Source organism: Boleophthalmus pectinirostris, unplaced genomic scaffold (assembly GCF_026225935.1).
Source record: "Boleophthalmus pectinirostris isolate CB_2022bp ecotype Guang Dong unplaced genomic scaffold, ASM2622593v1 HiC_scaffold_8, whole genome shotgun sequence".
NCBI classification, from domain to species: Eukaryota; Metazoa; Chordata; class Actinopteri; order Gobiiformes; family Gobiidae; genus Boleophthalmus; species Boleophthalmus pectinirostris.
The window spans coordinates 15,600,271-15,615,727 of NW_026571515.1; the positions used below are offsets into that span (position 1 = coordinate 15,600,271).

At 40.5% G+C, this 15,457-nt stretch overlaps 1 protein-coding gene across 1 annotated transcript in view; it reads right to left on the minus strand.

The window, feature by feature from the left end:
- fgd1 (FYVE, RhoGEF and PH domain containing 1) overlaps window positions 1–10,501 on the minus strand; it is a 45,766-nt gene extending 35,265 nt beyond the window's left edge. Inside the window, 1 exon segment of the mRNA XM_055166435.1 lies at window positions 10,421–10,501. Within this exon segment, the coding sequence (XP_055022410.1) occupies window positions 10,421–10,478 (58 nt within the window). The 5' untranslated portion in view covers window positions 10,479–10,501.
- Between the last annotated feature and the right edge of the window lie 4,956 nt (window positions 10,502–15,457).

Consider the following 15,457-nt stretch of genomic DNA (forward strand, 5'->3'; position numbering starts at 1 on the left):
CAGTTAAAAGGTTAAGGCTCTACACATAACGACATGGACAAGGTTTAATAAATGAAACTTGAACAATATTTTCTTTCTTTTTTTTTGATAATAGTCTAGTAGTGTTTCTGCAGTAGTGGTGGTAGTTCTGTCTTTTTTAGTAGTATAAGCCTAGTAGTACTAGTAGTAGTAGTATAAGCCTAGTAGTAGTAGTAGTAGTAGTATAAGCCTAGTAGTAGTAGTAGTAGTAGTACAAGCCTAGTAGTAGTAGTAGTAGTAGTAGTAGTAGTACAAGCCTAGTAGTAGTAGTAGTAGTAGTAGTAGTAAGCCTAGTAGTAGTAGTAGTAGTAGTAGTAGTACAAGCCTAGTAGTAGTAGTAGTAGTAGTAGTAGTAGTAGCCTAGTAGTAGTAGTAGTAGTAGTAGTAGTAGTAGTAGTAGTAGTAGTAGTAGTAGTAGTAGTAGTAGTAGTAGTAGTAGTAGTAGTAGTAGCCAAGCCTAGTAGTAGTAGTAGTAGTAGTAGTAGTAGTAGTAGTAGTAGTAGTAGTAGTAGTAGTAGTAGTAGTAGTAGTAGTAGAAGCCTAGTAGTAGTAGTAGTAGTAGTAGTAGTAGTAGTAGAAGCCTAGTAGTAGTAGTAGTAGTAGTAGTAGTAGAAGCCTAGTAGTAGTAGTAGTAGTAGTAGTAGTAGTAGTAGTAGAAGCCTAGTAGTAGTAGTAGTAGTAGTAGTAGTAGTAGAAGCCTAGTAGTAGTAGTAGTAGTAGTAGTAGTAGTAGTAGTAGTAGTAGTAGTAGTAGTAGCCTAGTAGTAGTAGTAGTAGTAGTAGTAGTAGTAGTAGCCTAGTAGTAGTAGTAGTAGTAGTAGTAGTAGTAGTAGTAGTAGTAGTAGTAGTAGTAGTAGTAGTAGTAGTAGTAGTAGTAGTAGTAGTAGTAGTAGAAGCCTAGTAGTAGTAGTAGTAGTAGTAGTAGTAGTAGTAGAAGCCTAGTAGTAGTAGTAGTAGTAGTAGTAGTAGTATAAGCCTAGTAGTAGTAGTAGTAGTAGTAGTAGAAGCCTAGTAGTAGTAGTAGTAGTAGTAGTAAGAAGCCTAGTAGTAGTAGTAGTAGTAGTAGTAGAAGCCTAGTAGTAGTAGTAGTAGTAGTAGAAGCCTAGTAGTAGTAGTAGTAGTAGTAGTAGTAGTAGTAGTAGTAGAAGCCTAGTAGTAGTAGTAGTAGTAGTAGTAGTAAGTAGTAGTAGAAGCCTAGTAGTAGTAGTAGTAGTAGTAGTAGTACCAGTAGTAGCAGCAATAGTAGTAGTTCTGTCTTTCTAGTAGCAGTAGTAGTAATATGATAAGATTTGAGCTGTTGAGGAATAATAAAAAAATCTGTGTCTTATTACAGATACTAACAAACAACATAAGTGTTTCATTATGGCAAATAACGTCTTAATAAAAGTCAAAATTCACTCGTCTGCAGTTTGAACTGATCTAAAAATTAAATACATTTGCAGAATACAGATAAATAATGTGTAGATATTGTGCAGATTACAAGGTACTGATTCAGCTATCATCACTATAGTATTAACATTTGACTTTTTAAACCAAATACTGTTCAAAATGTAACAAATGTCAGAGTTAAAATAAACATAAAGGCAATTCAACACTTTTCCTAGAGTGATAATTGACAGATTTGGAGTATTTCTACCATGACCCATAAAACAGCAGGATTCTGTAAGTCAGACAGCCCAAACGCATGAATATTTAAAGTGTCCTCGAAGTAAATCCAGATCCTCGAAAACACGCAGATCTGAAACGGAGCCCTGTCTCGCATCTGAGAAAAGAGGATTATGGGTAAAATATGAGGGGAAAATCCTGCCTGTCACAGAGAGGAGAGGAGCTACTGTCCAACATAAACAACGCTGAGCCATACAATGTTGGTGCGTTTTCATTCACAGTATTTATAAGATCGTTTTTCAGCATGTAAAATAAAAAAACTACAAAAACATAGAATTAACGGCATGAAGTACGCAGTGGCAGTTCTTATGTGGTCGGCCAGAAAACTGTTTGTGTAATTTGTAGTAATGTGATACTTTTTGGAGTCAGAATATGAGATTGAGGGTGGGGGAAGAGATTCAAATTTTATGAAAAAATACACAGAAAAATGCTGCTTACGATTCAGAATTGAAGTTGCACAGCGTAACTTCTCTGGTAGAGGGTCCGCTATATGCTTGTCTCCACGAAGATGTTATTGCTTTGCCCGGAATGTTCCATGGTATGATTTTAAACCAGCTCTCCTTCCCTTCCAAGTAGCTCGCCAATGGATTTCTGAATTATACATATTGACTATAGCCAGGCTGGTGCCATCTACTGCCTCCACTCAACTTCATTTCTCTCCAGCAACTAGGTCAGGAATCGGAATACACTACATGGATCGCAAAAACCCCAGAAGTGTGAGTTCAGGCACCAGCCAATTAGCGAAGAGCCATACATTCTGTGTTGGCAACAATTCCCGAGATCGAGGATTTAAAGCTGGAACAAAGAGAATGTTTGGTGAATTTTATCAAGGGGAAAGACGTTATTGCCCTTCTTCCTACGGGATTTGGGAAAAGTGCATTACATATGTCACGACCAAATAGCAGCGATTGGTTAAATGAAAAAAATACCCGCCTACCATTGAGTGAGCGAATCCTAATGCTGCGAGGTCAGACAGTTTCTACGAAGTGAAACCGGCTGATGAATCAGGCTAATTGACTGATACCACTGGCGCCTAATTCTGTGCACTAATAAATGGATAATGGTTTATTTTTTATAGGCATCTACATTCAGACTGCAGCCTGAAGTGACCCAAATCCAATTTTGTCACCCCTATGCGACCTGTATCTGATCTTTTAATGACAGTCTGAACAACACAGATCTGATTTTTTTTTCAAATGTGACCCAGGCCACTTGGATATGTGCTCCTAAAACCGATACATATCCTATCTTTTGACAAATACGACTTCAGTCTGAACGGCCAGGTCACATTCATCCCACGTATAGGTCATCAACGACAAGAGACAAACAGAAGACAACACAAGAGAATTTTCAGGCTCTGAAGGCTCTTCTCATCATACAAAAATTGTAAATGAACTCCATGTCAGTGAAGTAGTGAAGCACATAGCAATCCCTCCACTCAGCGACTTGTTTTTCTCCTTCTCAATCTCCTCCTTAAAACAAATAAGTTGTACATGTTCTGGCAACTTTACATTCTCCAGTTGCACAATTTTAGCGTCCATGTTTAGGCGACTTGGGTAAACACACTGAACTCGCTTGCCGTGTGTGACGTTGTTGTGTCCTCATATGCACATGCGGGACACTTTTGGGGTGTTTAAAGTTCACACTGGAGATCACATACAAGTCACATTTAATTGGAAATGTGAACAACCTCACAAAAAAATTGGATTTCACCAAAAATCCAAATTGAGCATTAAGCCCTGCAGTCTGAAAGCGGCCTAACTGTACACCATCTAAAGCTTGCCCTCTTTCTTAAATCAATTTCTTGCGACCTCTAAAATGAGCCGCTCTTTGGCATTATCATTTTGTAAAAGTAGCTCACTGGCGGAAAAAGTTGGAGACCCCTCCTTTAAACATTTTAAACATATCCATCTAGCATTTATTCATTACGAATGTTTTAATTGTTAAAAACACAATTCCTTTTGTGAATAGGGACGTGTCTCCACAGATCTGAACTGTAATGTAGCGTAGTGCTTTAACCTCGTGACAGATAAGTTTGATCTGTACTGTGGAACATTCTTAGCCTGATTCATCAGCCGTCAGTCTGACCTCGCAGTATTAGGATTCGTTTGCTTGACAGTAGGCAGGTACTTCTTTTTTAATTTAACCAATCACTGCTATTTGGTCATGACGCATGTAACTTTCAGTGGTGCCCAGGTAATTGCCGGCACAACAGCAAACAGAGCAGAGAGTGAACATGTCTGCCACAATCATTATTGTTTCTGCGAGATGAACCTGTGGAAGTCCAAAGGAGAAAACCTTATGCAGTTTACTATCGTAACTCGGGTTGGTTCAGCTCTTCCCTGATTGGCCAGTGCACGGTCTATATCTTTCAGGGTTCTTACAAACTGTCTAGTGTATTCTGATCTCTGACCTAGTCGCTGGAGAGAAATGAAACTGAGCAGAGGCACTAGGTGGCGCCAGCCTGGTTAGAACATTTTAATCTAGACCAAGGGTGTCAAACTCATTTTGGTCCGGGGGCCATATCCAACTGACTTTGATCCCAAAGGGGCCGGATCAGAAAACTCATGACATATAAACCCCAAAAATTACAATAAGTTTAAATATTTGTGCATAGAAACACAAATCTATTATCTTTTTTAATTGATGAACTCTTTCTTTTACAAAATATTATAATATTATGAACAGCCTGAAACTTTAAGAAAAATACAATTTCAACACAATGTTTTAACATGAACTTGTTTTACATTAACTTGTATAAATAGGAATAAGTAAATTTTTCTTGGAAAATCCTGCACTCGGCTGCACTTTTCTCATGTTGGACATTTTTCTGATGAGGGTGTCACGGTCAACAGTCAAAACGATCGTCCTTTAAGAGCGTTTGGAAAGAGACAAGTCTTCATTTGTGCTGTTCTGGTGGGAGGGGCCACGTACAGAGACGCTGGAGACGCCGATATGATAAGCACCACAGAAAATTAACAATATTTTAATAAAAAATAGAATTAAAATATTTTAGTAGAAAATCAGCAGAGGACCAGATTAAAGGTCTTGGAGGGCCGGATCTGGCCCCCGGGCCGTATGTTTGACACCTGTGATCTAGACAAAGCAATCATATCCACCAGAAAAGTTGCACAGTGCACCTTTAATTAAGATCCTAATGTAATAGTCAATCAATGAAGCAACAATTCATCATTTTGTTTGCCAGTCTGTGAAAGGTTTTCTTACATTTATTAACACAAAATCAATTATTTTATTTCGTTCCCAGTCAAAACTAATTAAGCTTTCGGGGGAAAACTGCTTATACAGCACAAACTCAAGCTGTTCCTTAAAATGGATGACACACAGAGACAAGCAGGTGAGGAGAAAATCTAAAATAAACAGTATGGATTTTAAAATGTGCAACAGTCATACATTTGATAAAAAACACAAATATAGAGAGAAGCAAGGTGAAAATGAGATTTAATCATATCTGTGTAGAAGCCTGTAGTTTTTGCAAGCACCCATCTCCAAAAAACCCTCTGGTGCTGCTGCTGCTCTGTGCGCGTTCACGTGAATGAGGGGGGTGTGTCCGCGTCTGCACATTCGACCTTTTTACAATTCCCTTTCTCTTCTCTTCTGCATCTAACGACAAGACAATACAACACAACACAACACAACACGGCTTCAGTTTCAGTTCACCGCTTGAACGTGTCCGCTTCGATCCGACAACCCCGCTGCCAATGTGTCGATCGATTTACTCACGTGAGCGCGACGAATATAGGTCATAATTCTTTCAGTTTGGCAGATAACGCTTATTTTCGCGTTACACCGAAAGCGTGGTCAGTTTTGCTTAAAGACGTGCGTTTTTATGTGGGAATGTTATTGTTTTGGTGCGTTTTATTCGTGCGTAAAAGTAGCTGAAGGGCGCGCAGATGTTGCCAGCCGCTGTAGCCCACATTCACTGCGGCGAGATGTCGGTCAGTGTGTGCGCGCGCCAGAGAGAGTGAAGAGAGAGAGAGAGTATGGTCGGGAGCGCGCGCAACACGGTGAATCCCATTCCCAGCCCCCACCGCGTTTACGAGCACGCACCCCCCCCCCTCCGTCCCCGTGCACTCTGTCCGCACCAACTGTCTCCACATCCGACCGTGCGAGTCAGATGCGCGATGGGGGGATTATAAAAAGCGGTAGAGCTACAAAAGAAACTAATGGGGAGGAACGAGCTTTATGGCACGTGTCGGTAGGTTGGCGTTAAAGCGCGTGCGTGTGGGGGGGTAGCGTGGAAAAGGTTGTATGCAATCTGCGCGTGAGGATGGAGTCAAAATGGGGGTCTTGTAATTAAATCCAGTTCTGGCTCTAGTTAAGTAGGATTCATTGATATTGGAAGCTCAAAATACAGTAGAGGCCTATAAATCTTGGTTAAACTGGCACTCAGCGAGGTCTAGGTCATGTGAAAAGTTGGAATAAATAAAAAAAAACAAAAAAAAAAAACTTGATCTTAAACTGTACACATAATGAACTTAAATTATCATTACTTATCTCTCCATTTTATATTGACTTGTACATATACATTCATATCTGTCTCTTGCTATCTTTTTTGCTGCTTATTTAGAATGTATTATTCCCATTTATATTTTTTATTTACTCTTTGTTATTATATTATATTGTGATGCGTGAGCTACTGTGCCCAAATAATTTCCCTTGTGGATCAAGAAAGTTTGTCTTAAGTCAGTGGTGGGCAATTATTTTTTCCATGGGACCACATGAGAAACAGAAAATATTGTGGAGAACCGGGCGAAAAAGCTTAATTCAACTCTGAATAATGTTACTTGTATTTCTTTAATTTTAAATAAAGATGTAAATAGCATTGTTTTGACGAGCTGGTAAGACTGGTAAGAGTTTATGTTATGACTAAGCAGTGAAAAAGTGAGGTTGCCTTACAAAAATGTCATTAAAAACACGTCTAAAATAAAAACAATGCAGCTTTAGTCCATGCATGAGGTAAAATTATAATGGTCAGAGTCAACCAAAGAGCCGTATGTGGCCCAGGAGCTGTACAATGCCCAGGTCTGGTCTAAGTCTAAGTCTAAATCTAAAAGGTGCACTGTGCAACATTTAGTGGAGGGTCAGCCAACTGCTTTTCTCCATGAAGATGTTATTGCTTTGCCTGAAATGTTCCACTTTATGTATGATTTTAAACATATTTAGCTAGTATTTACTCATTACGGGTGTTTCGGTTGCTGAAATACAATAATTCCTTCTGTGAATAGGGGCGACTCTCCACAGATCTGAACTGTAATGTCTAAATCGTGATGGGCAAGTTTAATGTGGAACTTTCTAGACAAGACCCTCCACCAGAAATGTTATGCAGTGCACCTTAAAACTGAATTTAGTTAGAGCTCTACTCAGTTGTTCTTATTTTCACACCACATAAATAGCAATAAATAGTAATAGGCCTACTAATGGGTATCAATATGTTATTTCGACAAATGTCCACTGCATTTCGAAACGGATGTGTCGACTGCAGGGATAACTGATGACAAATAAGAGGATTACCTGGTTCTCAAAACTTCACCAAAACAGTTTCAGGTCTTCAGGGTGTGTGTTTGAACTACATCATTCTAAACAAATGACACAGGCAAGCAAAACTGTATGGAAAGTAGATGGTAAATTAGACAAACCGTAGAACTAAAGAGAAACCAAACCATATGCCATAATTAGAAAACTGCCAGCTTCAAGTAACACCATCGAAAAGTTAATCCTCATATAATGTATTCTGCCTATTCCGTTTCAATGCTAGTATCACCGTAAAGAGCTCAAATTACGCTATTTTCTGATCTATAATGTTGTTTCCTCAACACAAACAGACCTGGAGTTGTGTTTTGTTTCATTCACACATGTTTAACACACAAACTCTGCATATTTAGGCTGAGTTCTTCTCTCAAATATAAACACTGTTGTGAGGTCATGTGGTAATAAACTCAACACACATTTGCTAGAATCATTTGGATGATTTCAGCTCTGGAACTGCAAATCTCTACTGAACTAAAAGTAAACGGTAATGGTTAACTTGAAAACTACCACTAGATGACATTACAAGGTGCAAAGAAGCAAAGCATTTTGAGTTTTGGAGATGCAGACAGGCTAATAATGAAGGATTACTCAAACATGTGTGACTAAAACAAAACACAATCCAACTCCAGGCTTGTTTTTGATCATGTAAAAGCATTTTAACATGGCTTAAAGCTCACAAGATTCAATTTTAAGATCTGCTGTCCTTGAGTTTCATTCCAGGACTGTTTGCATGTTCTCCCCGTTTTCTTTTGTTTCTACCATGAACTTAAAAAGATACAGCAGCAGTCCTGATTTCTTGCTCAGACCCACATACTCAGATTACCCAAGAAGAGAGCAGGATTCCCACATATAATTAAGTCTATATAAAGACTTCTAACTTCGATATAAAAAGAAATGCAGATAGTTTTGAAAAAGATTGCTGCTGCCCTGCTGTTGACATGATGGAGGAGCTGCCATTTTCTTTCAAACACTTACCTCGTGTGACATTTGTAATTATAGCCCCTATCAATACACTTCTAATACACTTCAACATCTCCAACCCAAACTGTGGTTCACATTTTTATTTTACTACACGTTTGTGAGTTTTAAGTCATGTTATAATGTTGTTACCTCCTCAAAAACATACCTGGAGTTGTGTTTTGTTTCAATCACGCTTGTTTGAGTAATTCTGGATTATTATTCTGTCTACATCTCCAAAAACACAAACATCATGTCATGAAGTGGTAGTTTTCAAGTCAACAGCTACATTTTAAGTTTAGTTCAGCAGAGATTGGTAATTCCAGGGCTGAACATATCCAGATGATTCAAGTGAAGGTGTACGGAGAAAAAAAAAGTACTCAGCCTAAATATGCAAGGTGTAATGTGTGAAAGAAACAAAACACAACTCCAGGTCTGTTTGTGATCAGGAAATAACATTATAACAGATGAGAAAATAGTGTAATATGAGCCCTTTAATCCTATGAAGGAGTGACAAGAGAGAGACTGCAGAGATAAAAAATGCAAAATAGGTATAATCTTTAAAAACCCAGCACACGTCAAATCAACGTTTCCAAATCTCCAAATACACACAGAGCCCAACCCTCACTCTTCATCTTCCCAAATGTTGCTTTTTAGAACACTACAAACACCAAAATTATACCCAGATACACCTTGTTTCTATGGATCTGGCTTGAATGTTCCACAATATGACATTAAACAGCTCTACCTTAATACATTTATTAAATTACAGGTGGTTTTAAAGCTCAAAAATACCTAGAAAACAGGCATTCTGACTGTGAGCGGGTTGCCTCTCCATTGATCTGACCTGTAACTTGGTCTGGTTTGGATTCCATGAAGATAGAAAGGTTTAATACTGTGAAACATTCCAGAAAAAGCAGTAACATCTCCATGGAGACAAGCATTTGACAGACCTTGTACCAGAAAAGTAACACAATGCACCTTTAAATATCACTGATCGATAGATTCATAGATTCTGACAATTTTCAAACACACGCCTACTGCTGTTCTCATGGAGGAGGGGGGCGTTCACGGTCTGTCATTCTCATATTATGCTGCTGGGTTTGGGTGTGTATTTAACATAAATCAATATATCTGACACATTTTCGAAGTCAGCAACAGTACAGACTAATCCATACCCAAATCTTCTCTTTCCATTACCTTCTCGGCACCCCGTGTTCCAAAATGACAGGGCTCCTATGGCACTGTTTGACAAAATGGTGTCTAATTAAGTGCATCAAGTTTCTCAAAGAATAATATTTTCACACAGTCAAAGCTGTGAGCTGTTCAGTGTTCAGTAAATGGCCATATAGCATTACCTATAATAAGCATGAAGGTGAATTTGCTTCGGCACACACAGGAAAATCACATACAAGATATCCAGGACTGCTCTAGTCTGTTCAACATGTCAGTGGGTTTCAAACTGAAGCTATAGCCTGTAATGTAATGTAATGTAATGTAATAATAGATAAATCATAGAAAGGGGCAGATGTTTCAGCCAAAATAGTCTATATTGAAATCAGTGGATCTAGCGCAGGCATGGGCAGCCTTCATGAATATGCTCTACGCAGAGCTACGCTGTAGTGATGTTTGACTTAATGTGTCTGAATAGAAGTGGGTTAAATGCAGGATTATGCGAGTGCACGTGCGCAGGATGCGTATTTAACCCGTGGCATTTTCTAACAACAGGGAAAAATCCGTGAGTGCAGTGATATTACAAGTTAAAATTGGGGATGCATCTCCGCAGCACGCGTTGCCTCTGTGTGCAAATATGTGTCAAAGCGCGTGCGTGTGCGCGTGAAGCGGCGGTGCAGAAGTGCGCGTGCATGTAGTGGAAAATGGTAGTGTCTGTGCTCAGCTCCGTGTCACATACACACGTTTAATCTCATGACAGCGGCATGACACGTCAAGGTTAGATTGGAGCGAGCTGGAGCTGCAGATGTGGATGCTATAAGCGGATATTAGGATCCGCACGTTACTGTGTTTGGAGGCGCGTGCGCGTGACAGTGCGCGTGCCAGGTGGTTTGCCCTTTAAAATAACATGGGGGGTAGCTCAGCGAGACAAAATCCAGGAGATGGAAGGTTTATGCACAGTTTGGACAAATGGGATGCAGATGCATTAGGTCCACAGAAAATGTATGTTAACGTGTACGCGCGTGTGCGTGGTGCAGTCCGCGCGTGCACTCACTCACCCCTGGTCAGGCTGCTTCTGTCCATATACATCGCGCAGCAAAGCACAAATCCGGTCATGAACGAAGGCGTCGGTGCGGGGAGACAGCGGGTCTCCCGGCTCCACAGCAGTGAACACAGTAAAGCAGGTCAACCCGCGCGCGCACTCGGCCCGGTGTGGTGGTCCGGTGTGGTGGTCCGGTGTGGTGGCCCGGTGTGGTGGCCCGGTGTGGTGGCCCGGTGTGGTGGTCCGGTGGTCCGGGGGAGGGGCACGGTGGTGGTGGCTCCGGGCACAGGCAGCAGCGCACGGACGGCTAAGCTGAAGCCCGGGGAGTGCGCTCAGTGGCGGGGCTCCGCTGCCGCTGCTGCCGGTGTCTGTGGGCGGAGCCTGTCTCCTCCGCGCGTTTCCATGGCAACGCACTCAGCCATCGATTTTTCCTCTATTTATATTAGACTTCATAGTTCTGCTATTAATGTGAGTGGGAGAAAGGCAAGGCCCACCTGTTTCAGGGATTTAGTCCTGGTTCAGTCTTGGTCTCGTCTTGGTCTATGCTGAGTCTTGCTCAGTCCAGGTTTAGTTCAGTCCTGACTCATGAGTCCAGTCCTTGTTTTGGATAGGCTACTATAAAAGTGAGAACTTTAAAAATACCTATAGCAGAATATAGTTCAAGAAACCAGACTGGTGGATAACAGATACGCTCGTATACAGGCCTACACAAAGTTTAAGGCGTGCATGTTTTATTTCTGAATTTATCCTGGTTTATTCCGCCGTGGCTTGAGATATTTAGAGCCTGGTTTGGTCTTGGTTTAGAGTTGGCGTAGTCCTGGTTTATTCCTTAACTTTGTCCTCTATGCTCCCACATAGTACCAGACCACACTGCATCAGTCCAAACTGTGTGATGGACATGGACAACATTTGACCCTTTGAACTGTGTGGTCCCTCCCTCTGAGATACTGCCCCTCCCAAAGGTCAGAGGTCAGAGGTTAACATCATGACATCAACGACATCGTCCCTCCTCTGTATTCCACACAGATGAGAGCCGTCTACAGTGACAGGAATAAAGACAGCTGGACATCCCCTTCAGTTAAACATGGAATGAGTCTACTTCCTCTGGTCTGGTCCAGGGACTAAACCAGGCCTGGGTATTATGGAGAAGAGACATATACATAATAGATATGTTAATGCTTTGTTTTGTTTAACTGAGTGACCCCAATAAATACAGCCGCCTGTGTCTTGCCCATTGAAACAACAACAATAGTCGCTGAAAAAGCAGAGACTGGACTACAACCCCGGGGGTAGATGTTGTTCATTGCTGAAGGAGACCTGATTTAAGTCCTGATTTAAATCCTGGTTCAGTCCCAGTTCAGTTTAATCCTGGTTCAGTCCAGGTTTAGTCCAGGTTCAGTCCAGTTCAGTCCAGGTACAGTCCAGGTACAGTCCAGGTACAGTCCAGGTACAGTCCAGGTTCAGCCTGGTTCAGTCCCAGGTCAGTTTAATCTTGATTTGGCTCAGTTTAGTCCTGGTTTATTTATGGTTTATTTCTGGTTTATTTCTGGTTCAGTCCTGATTTCACCCTTGTTTAGTCCTGGTTCAGTCCCAGTCCAGTCCTGTTGTGATTTAGTCCTTGTTTAGTTCCGGTTTAGTCCTAGTTCACTCCTGGTTCAGTTTTGCTTTAGTTCTTGTTTAGTCCTGGTTCAGTTCTGGTGTGGTTTAGTCCTATTTTATTCCTGTTCTGTCCTGGTGTGGTTTAGTTCTGGTTTGGTCCTGGTTCAGTCCTGGTCCAGTCCTGGTCCAGTTGTTGTGTGGTTTAGTCCTGGTTTAGTCCTGGTTCAGTTCTGGTTCAGTCCCGGGTTGGCACTGGTTTAGTCCTGATGTGGTTCAGTTCTGGTGTGGTTTATTCCTGGTTCAGTCCCAGTGTGGCTGAGTCCTATTTTAATCCTGGCTCAGTCCTGGTTTGGTCCTGATTCAGTCCCGGTTTAGTCCCAGTTTAGTCCTGGTTCAGTCCTGGTTCAGTCCCATGTTCCTGCAGACAGTGTTTTGTCTAACCTCGAGTGTGAAGCAGCTGAGTCTATTTTTACAGAGCCTCTTCATTCATATCTCTGGATGGGGCAGAGCAGTGCATTGTGGGAAGCCTAACACATACAGTAGGCCTATACTATTTATACAACAACAATCATCACTTCCTCTTTCGGGATACTACTGTCAGGCTCCCGCAAACACACAAAAACTTTTAGGACTTCAAAATATTCCAGTCAAATGTTACTTTAACAAACAAACAACAAAACAAAACACAACTCTGGGTTTGTTTGTGCTTGTGATGAGGAAACAACATTATAACAGATCAGAAAACAGTGTAAAATGGGCACTTTAAGAGTTGTTTGCTTTAATATTTTCTCTGTGTAATAGTCTCTTCCTCTCAGACGCATGATGAAACTTGTATAAATATATTAACGTTGCATCAGAACCATAATTAAACGTTGAGCATAAAATCCATGTGGACAAAGTGGTTAGTGAGACTAAAGCAGTCGCTCAACAAAACAGAAGCTCAATAGTACTGCTGAACCCAGAGCAATACTCACTGTGTAATTGTAGTTTTTGTACTAGTTGCAATTGTAGTATTAGTAGTACTAGTACTAGTAGTAGTCGTAGTAGTTGTAAATAGTAGCAGTATTTGCGGTAGTAGCAGGAATAGTAGTGGTAGTACTGGTTGCAGTATTAGTAGTAGTAGTCGTAGTAGTAGTTACAGTAGTAATAGGAGTCGTAGTGGTAACTGCAGTAGTAGTTGTAAATAGTAGTAACAGCAGCAGTTGTAGTAGCAGTAGTTCTAGTAGTACTGGTTGCAGTAGTAGTAGTAGCAGCAGTGGTAGTAGCAGTACCAGTAGCAGTAGTAATGTTTGCAATTTTAGTAGTAGTAGTGCTTGCAGTTGTAGTATTACTTACAATTGTAGCAGTAGTAGTAGTAGCAGTAGTAGCAGAAGTAGTAGTATTCATGTAGCATTTATCTGGAGCGTATAAGTACATTTGTTTGACAAAGCTGTAGTAGTAGTATTAATTGCAGTAGTAGCAGTTAGAGCAGTAGTAGTAGTATTTGCAGTTGTAGTATTACTTACAATTGTAGTTGTAGTAGTAGTAGTAGTAGTAGTATTTGCAGTTGTAGCAGTAGTAGTAGTATTTGCAGTTGTAGCAGTAGTAGTAGTATTTGCAGTTGTAGCAGTAGTAGTAGTAGTAGTAGTAGTAGTAGCAGTAGCATTTATTTAGCATTTACCTGGAGCGTATAAGTACATTTGTTTGACAAAGCTGTAGTAGTAGTATTAATTGCAGTAGTAGCAGTAAGAGCAGTAGTAGTAGTATCTGCAGTTGTAGCAGTAGCAGCAGTAGTAGGAGCAATACTTATGTGGCATTTATCTGGAGTGTATAAGTACATCTGTACTGTACTGTATCTAGTAGTAATTGCAGTAGTAGTATTTGCAGTAGTAGCAGTAGCAGTAGCAGTACTTGCAGTAGTATTTATGCAGCATTTATCTGGAGTGTATAAGTACATTTGTTTGACAGAGCAGTTGTAATAGTAGTATTTGCAGTAGTAGCAATAAGAGCAGTAATAGTAATATTTGCAGTTGTAGCAGTAGCAGTAGTAGTAGTACTTGCAGTAGTATTTATGTATCATTTATCTGGAGAGTATAAGTACATTTGTTTGACAGAGCCGTGAGCGTCAGTGCCACGTTGTGTCTGTGGTCTGAACTGTATTAAACCACAGGCTCTCGGCTCCATTCTACACTCAACTCCAAACCACGAGCTGTTCTGGATATTTGCACCTCACATGTAGCTGTGCACCATGGGAAGGAGGGGGAAGTGTCTGGGGAGAGGGAGGATCTGCTAGCGATGGCCAAGGCATTGACGGACAGCTTACTAACAGACCAGCAAGTACATGCAAATTCTGAGATATTTGTACAATGTGATAATGCCACACTTTAATATGGAGAGCAAGACTGAGAATTTCTGCATTTATTATATGAAATCTTCAAAATACTGTATGTACTAGAGAAAAATCAACAAATATTTCTTGTGATCATATCTACTGTATTAGGGACAACTTCAAAACTGTTTACATTTAACCTGAAATTAGCACTTAAAGCTAAATTAAATGTTGTGACGCCATCTTCACTTTAAAGTTCTAGGGTTCCTCTACAAATACGATACACAAATCTTGAATTATGATGTAACATTTTGTCTTTGACTTTCATTATTTTACTCAATTTCCTGATCTGTCATTGTGTTGTTTCCTCATCACAATCCTACCCAGAAAATTTCAGACCTGGAATTTCCAGTCTCTACTAAACAAAAGGTAAAAGGTTAAAGGTGATTCGAAAACTACCGCTTCACGACATCGCAAGGTGAAACACAGGATTTGGAGCCTTGGAGCTAAAGATTCAGACAGACTAATAATAGAGTTATAGTAGTAGTAGTGCTTGCAGTAGTGCCTGCAGTAGTGCCTGCAGTAGTCATAGTAGTAGTAGTGTTTGCAGTAGTAGCAGCAGCAGTAACAGTAGCAGCAGTAGTAGTAGTAGTAGTAGTAGCAGCAGTAGCAGTAGTAGTCCTTGCTGTAGTACTTGCTGTAGTACTTGCTGTAGTAGTAGTAGTAGCAGTAGTAGTAGTGTTTGCAGTAGTAGCAGTAGCAGTACTACTCGCAGTAGTAGTAATAGTAGTATTTATGTAGCATTTATCTGGTGTATATAAAGTGCATTTGTTTTGACAGAGCAGTTGTAGTAGTAATATTTGAAGTATTTGGAGTAGGAGTAGTAGTAGTAGTAGCTGCTCACAAGAGTTGATTTTTCATGACCCTTGATTAATGAGTTGAAGAATCACTAATAAACAGCAGTTGGCTGATCATAATCTGTTATTCATTCCCCTCAGTTAAATGTCAGCTACTTCAAGCCACACCTGCCCTGGGGCTAAATGATGTGATGTGGCTGCCACTTTGAACATCTTTCAAATTTCATCATCCTCACATCCACACAGATGACTCGCCCAAGGACACAACAACACTCTCCTGTAACAGCAG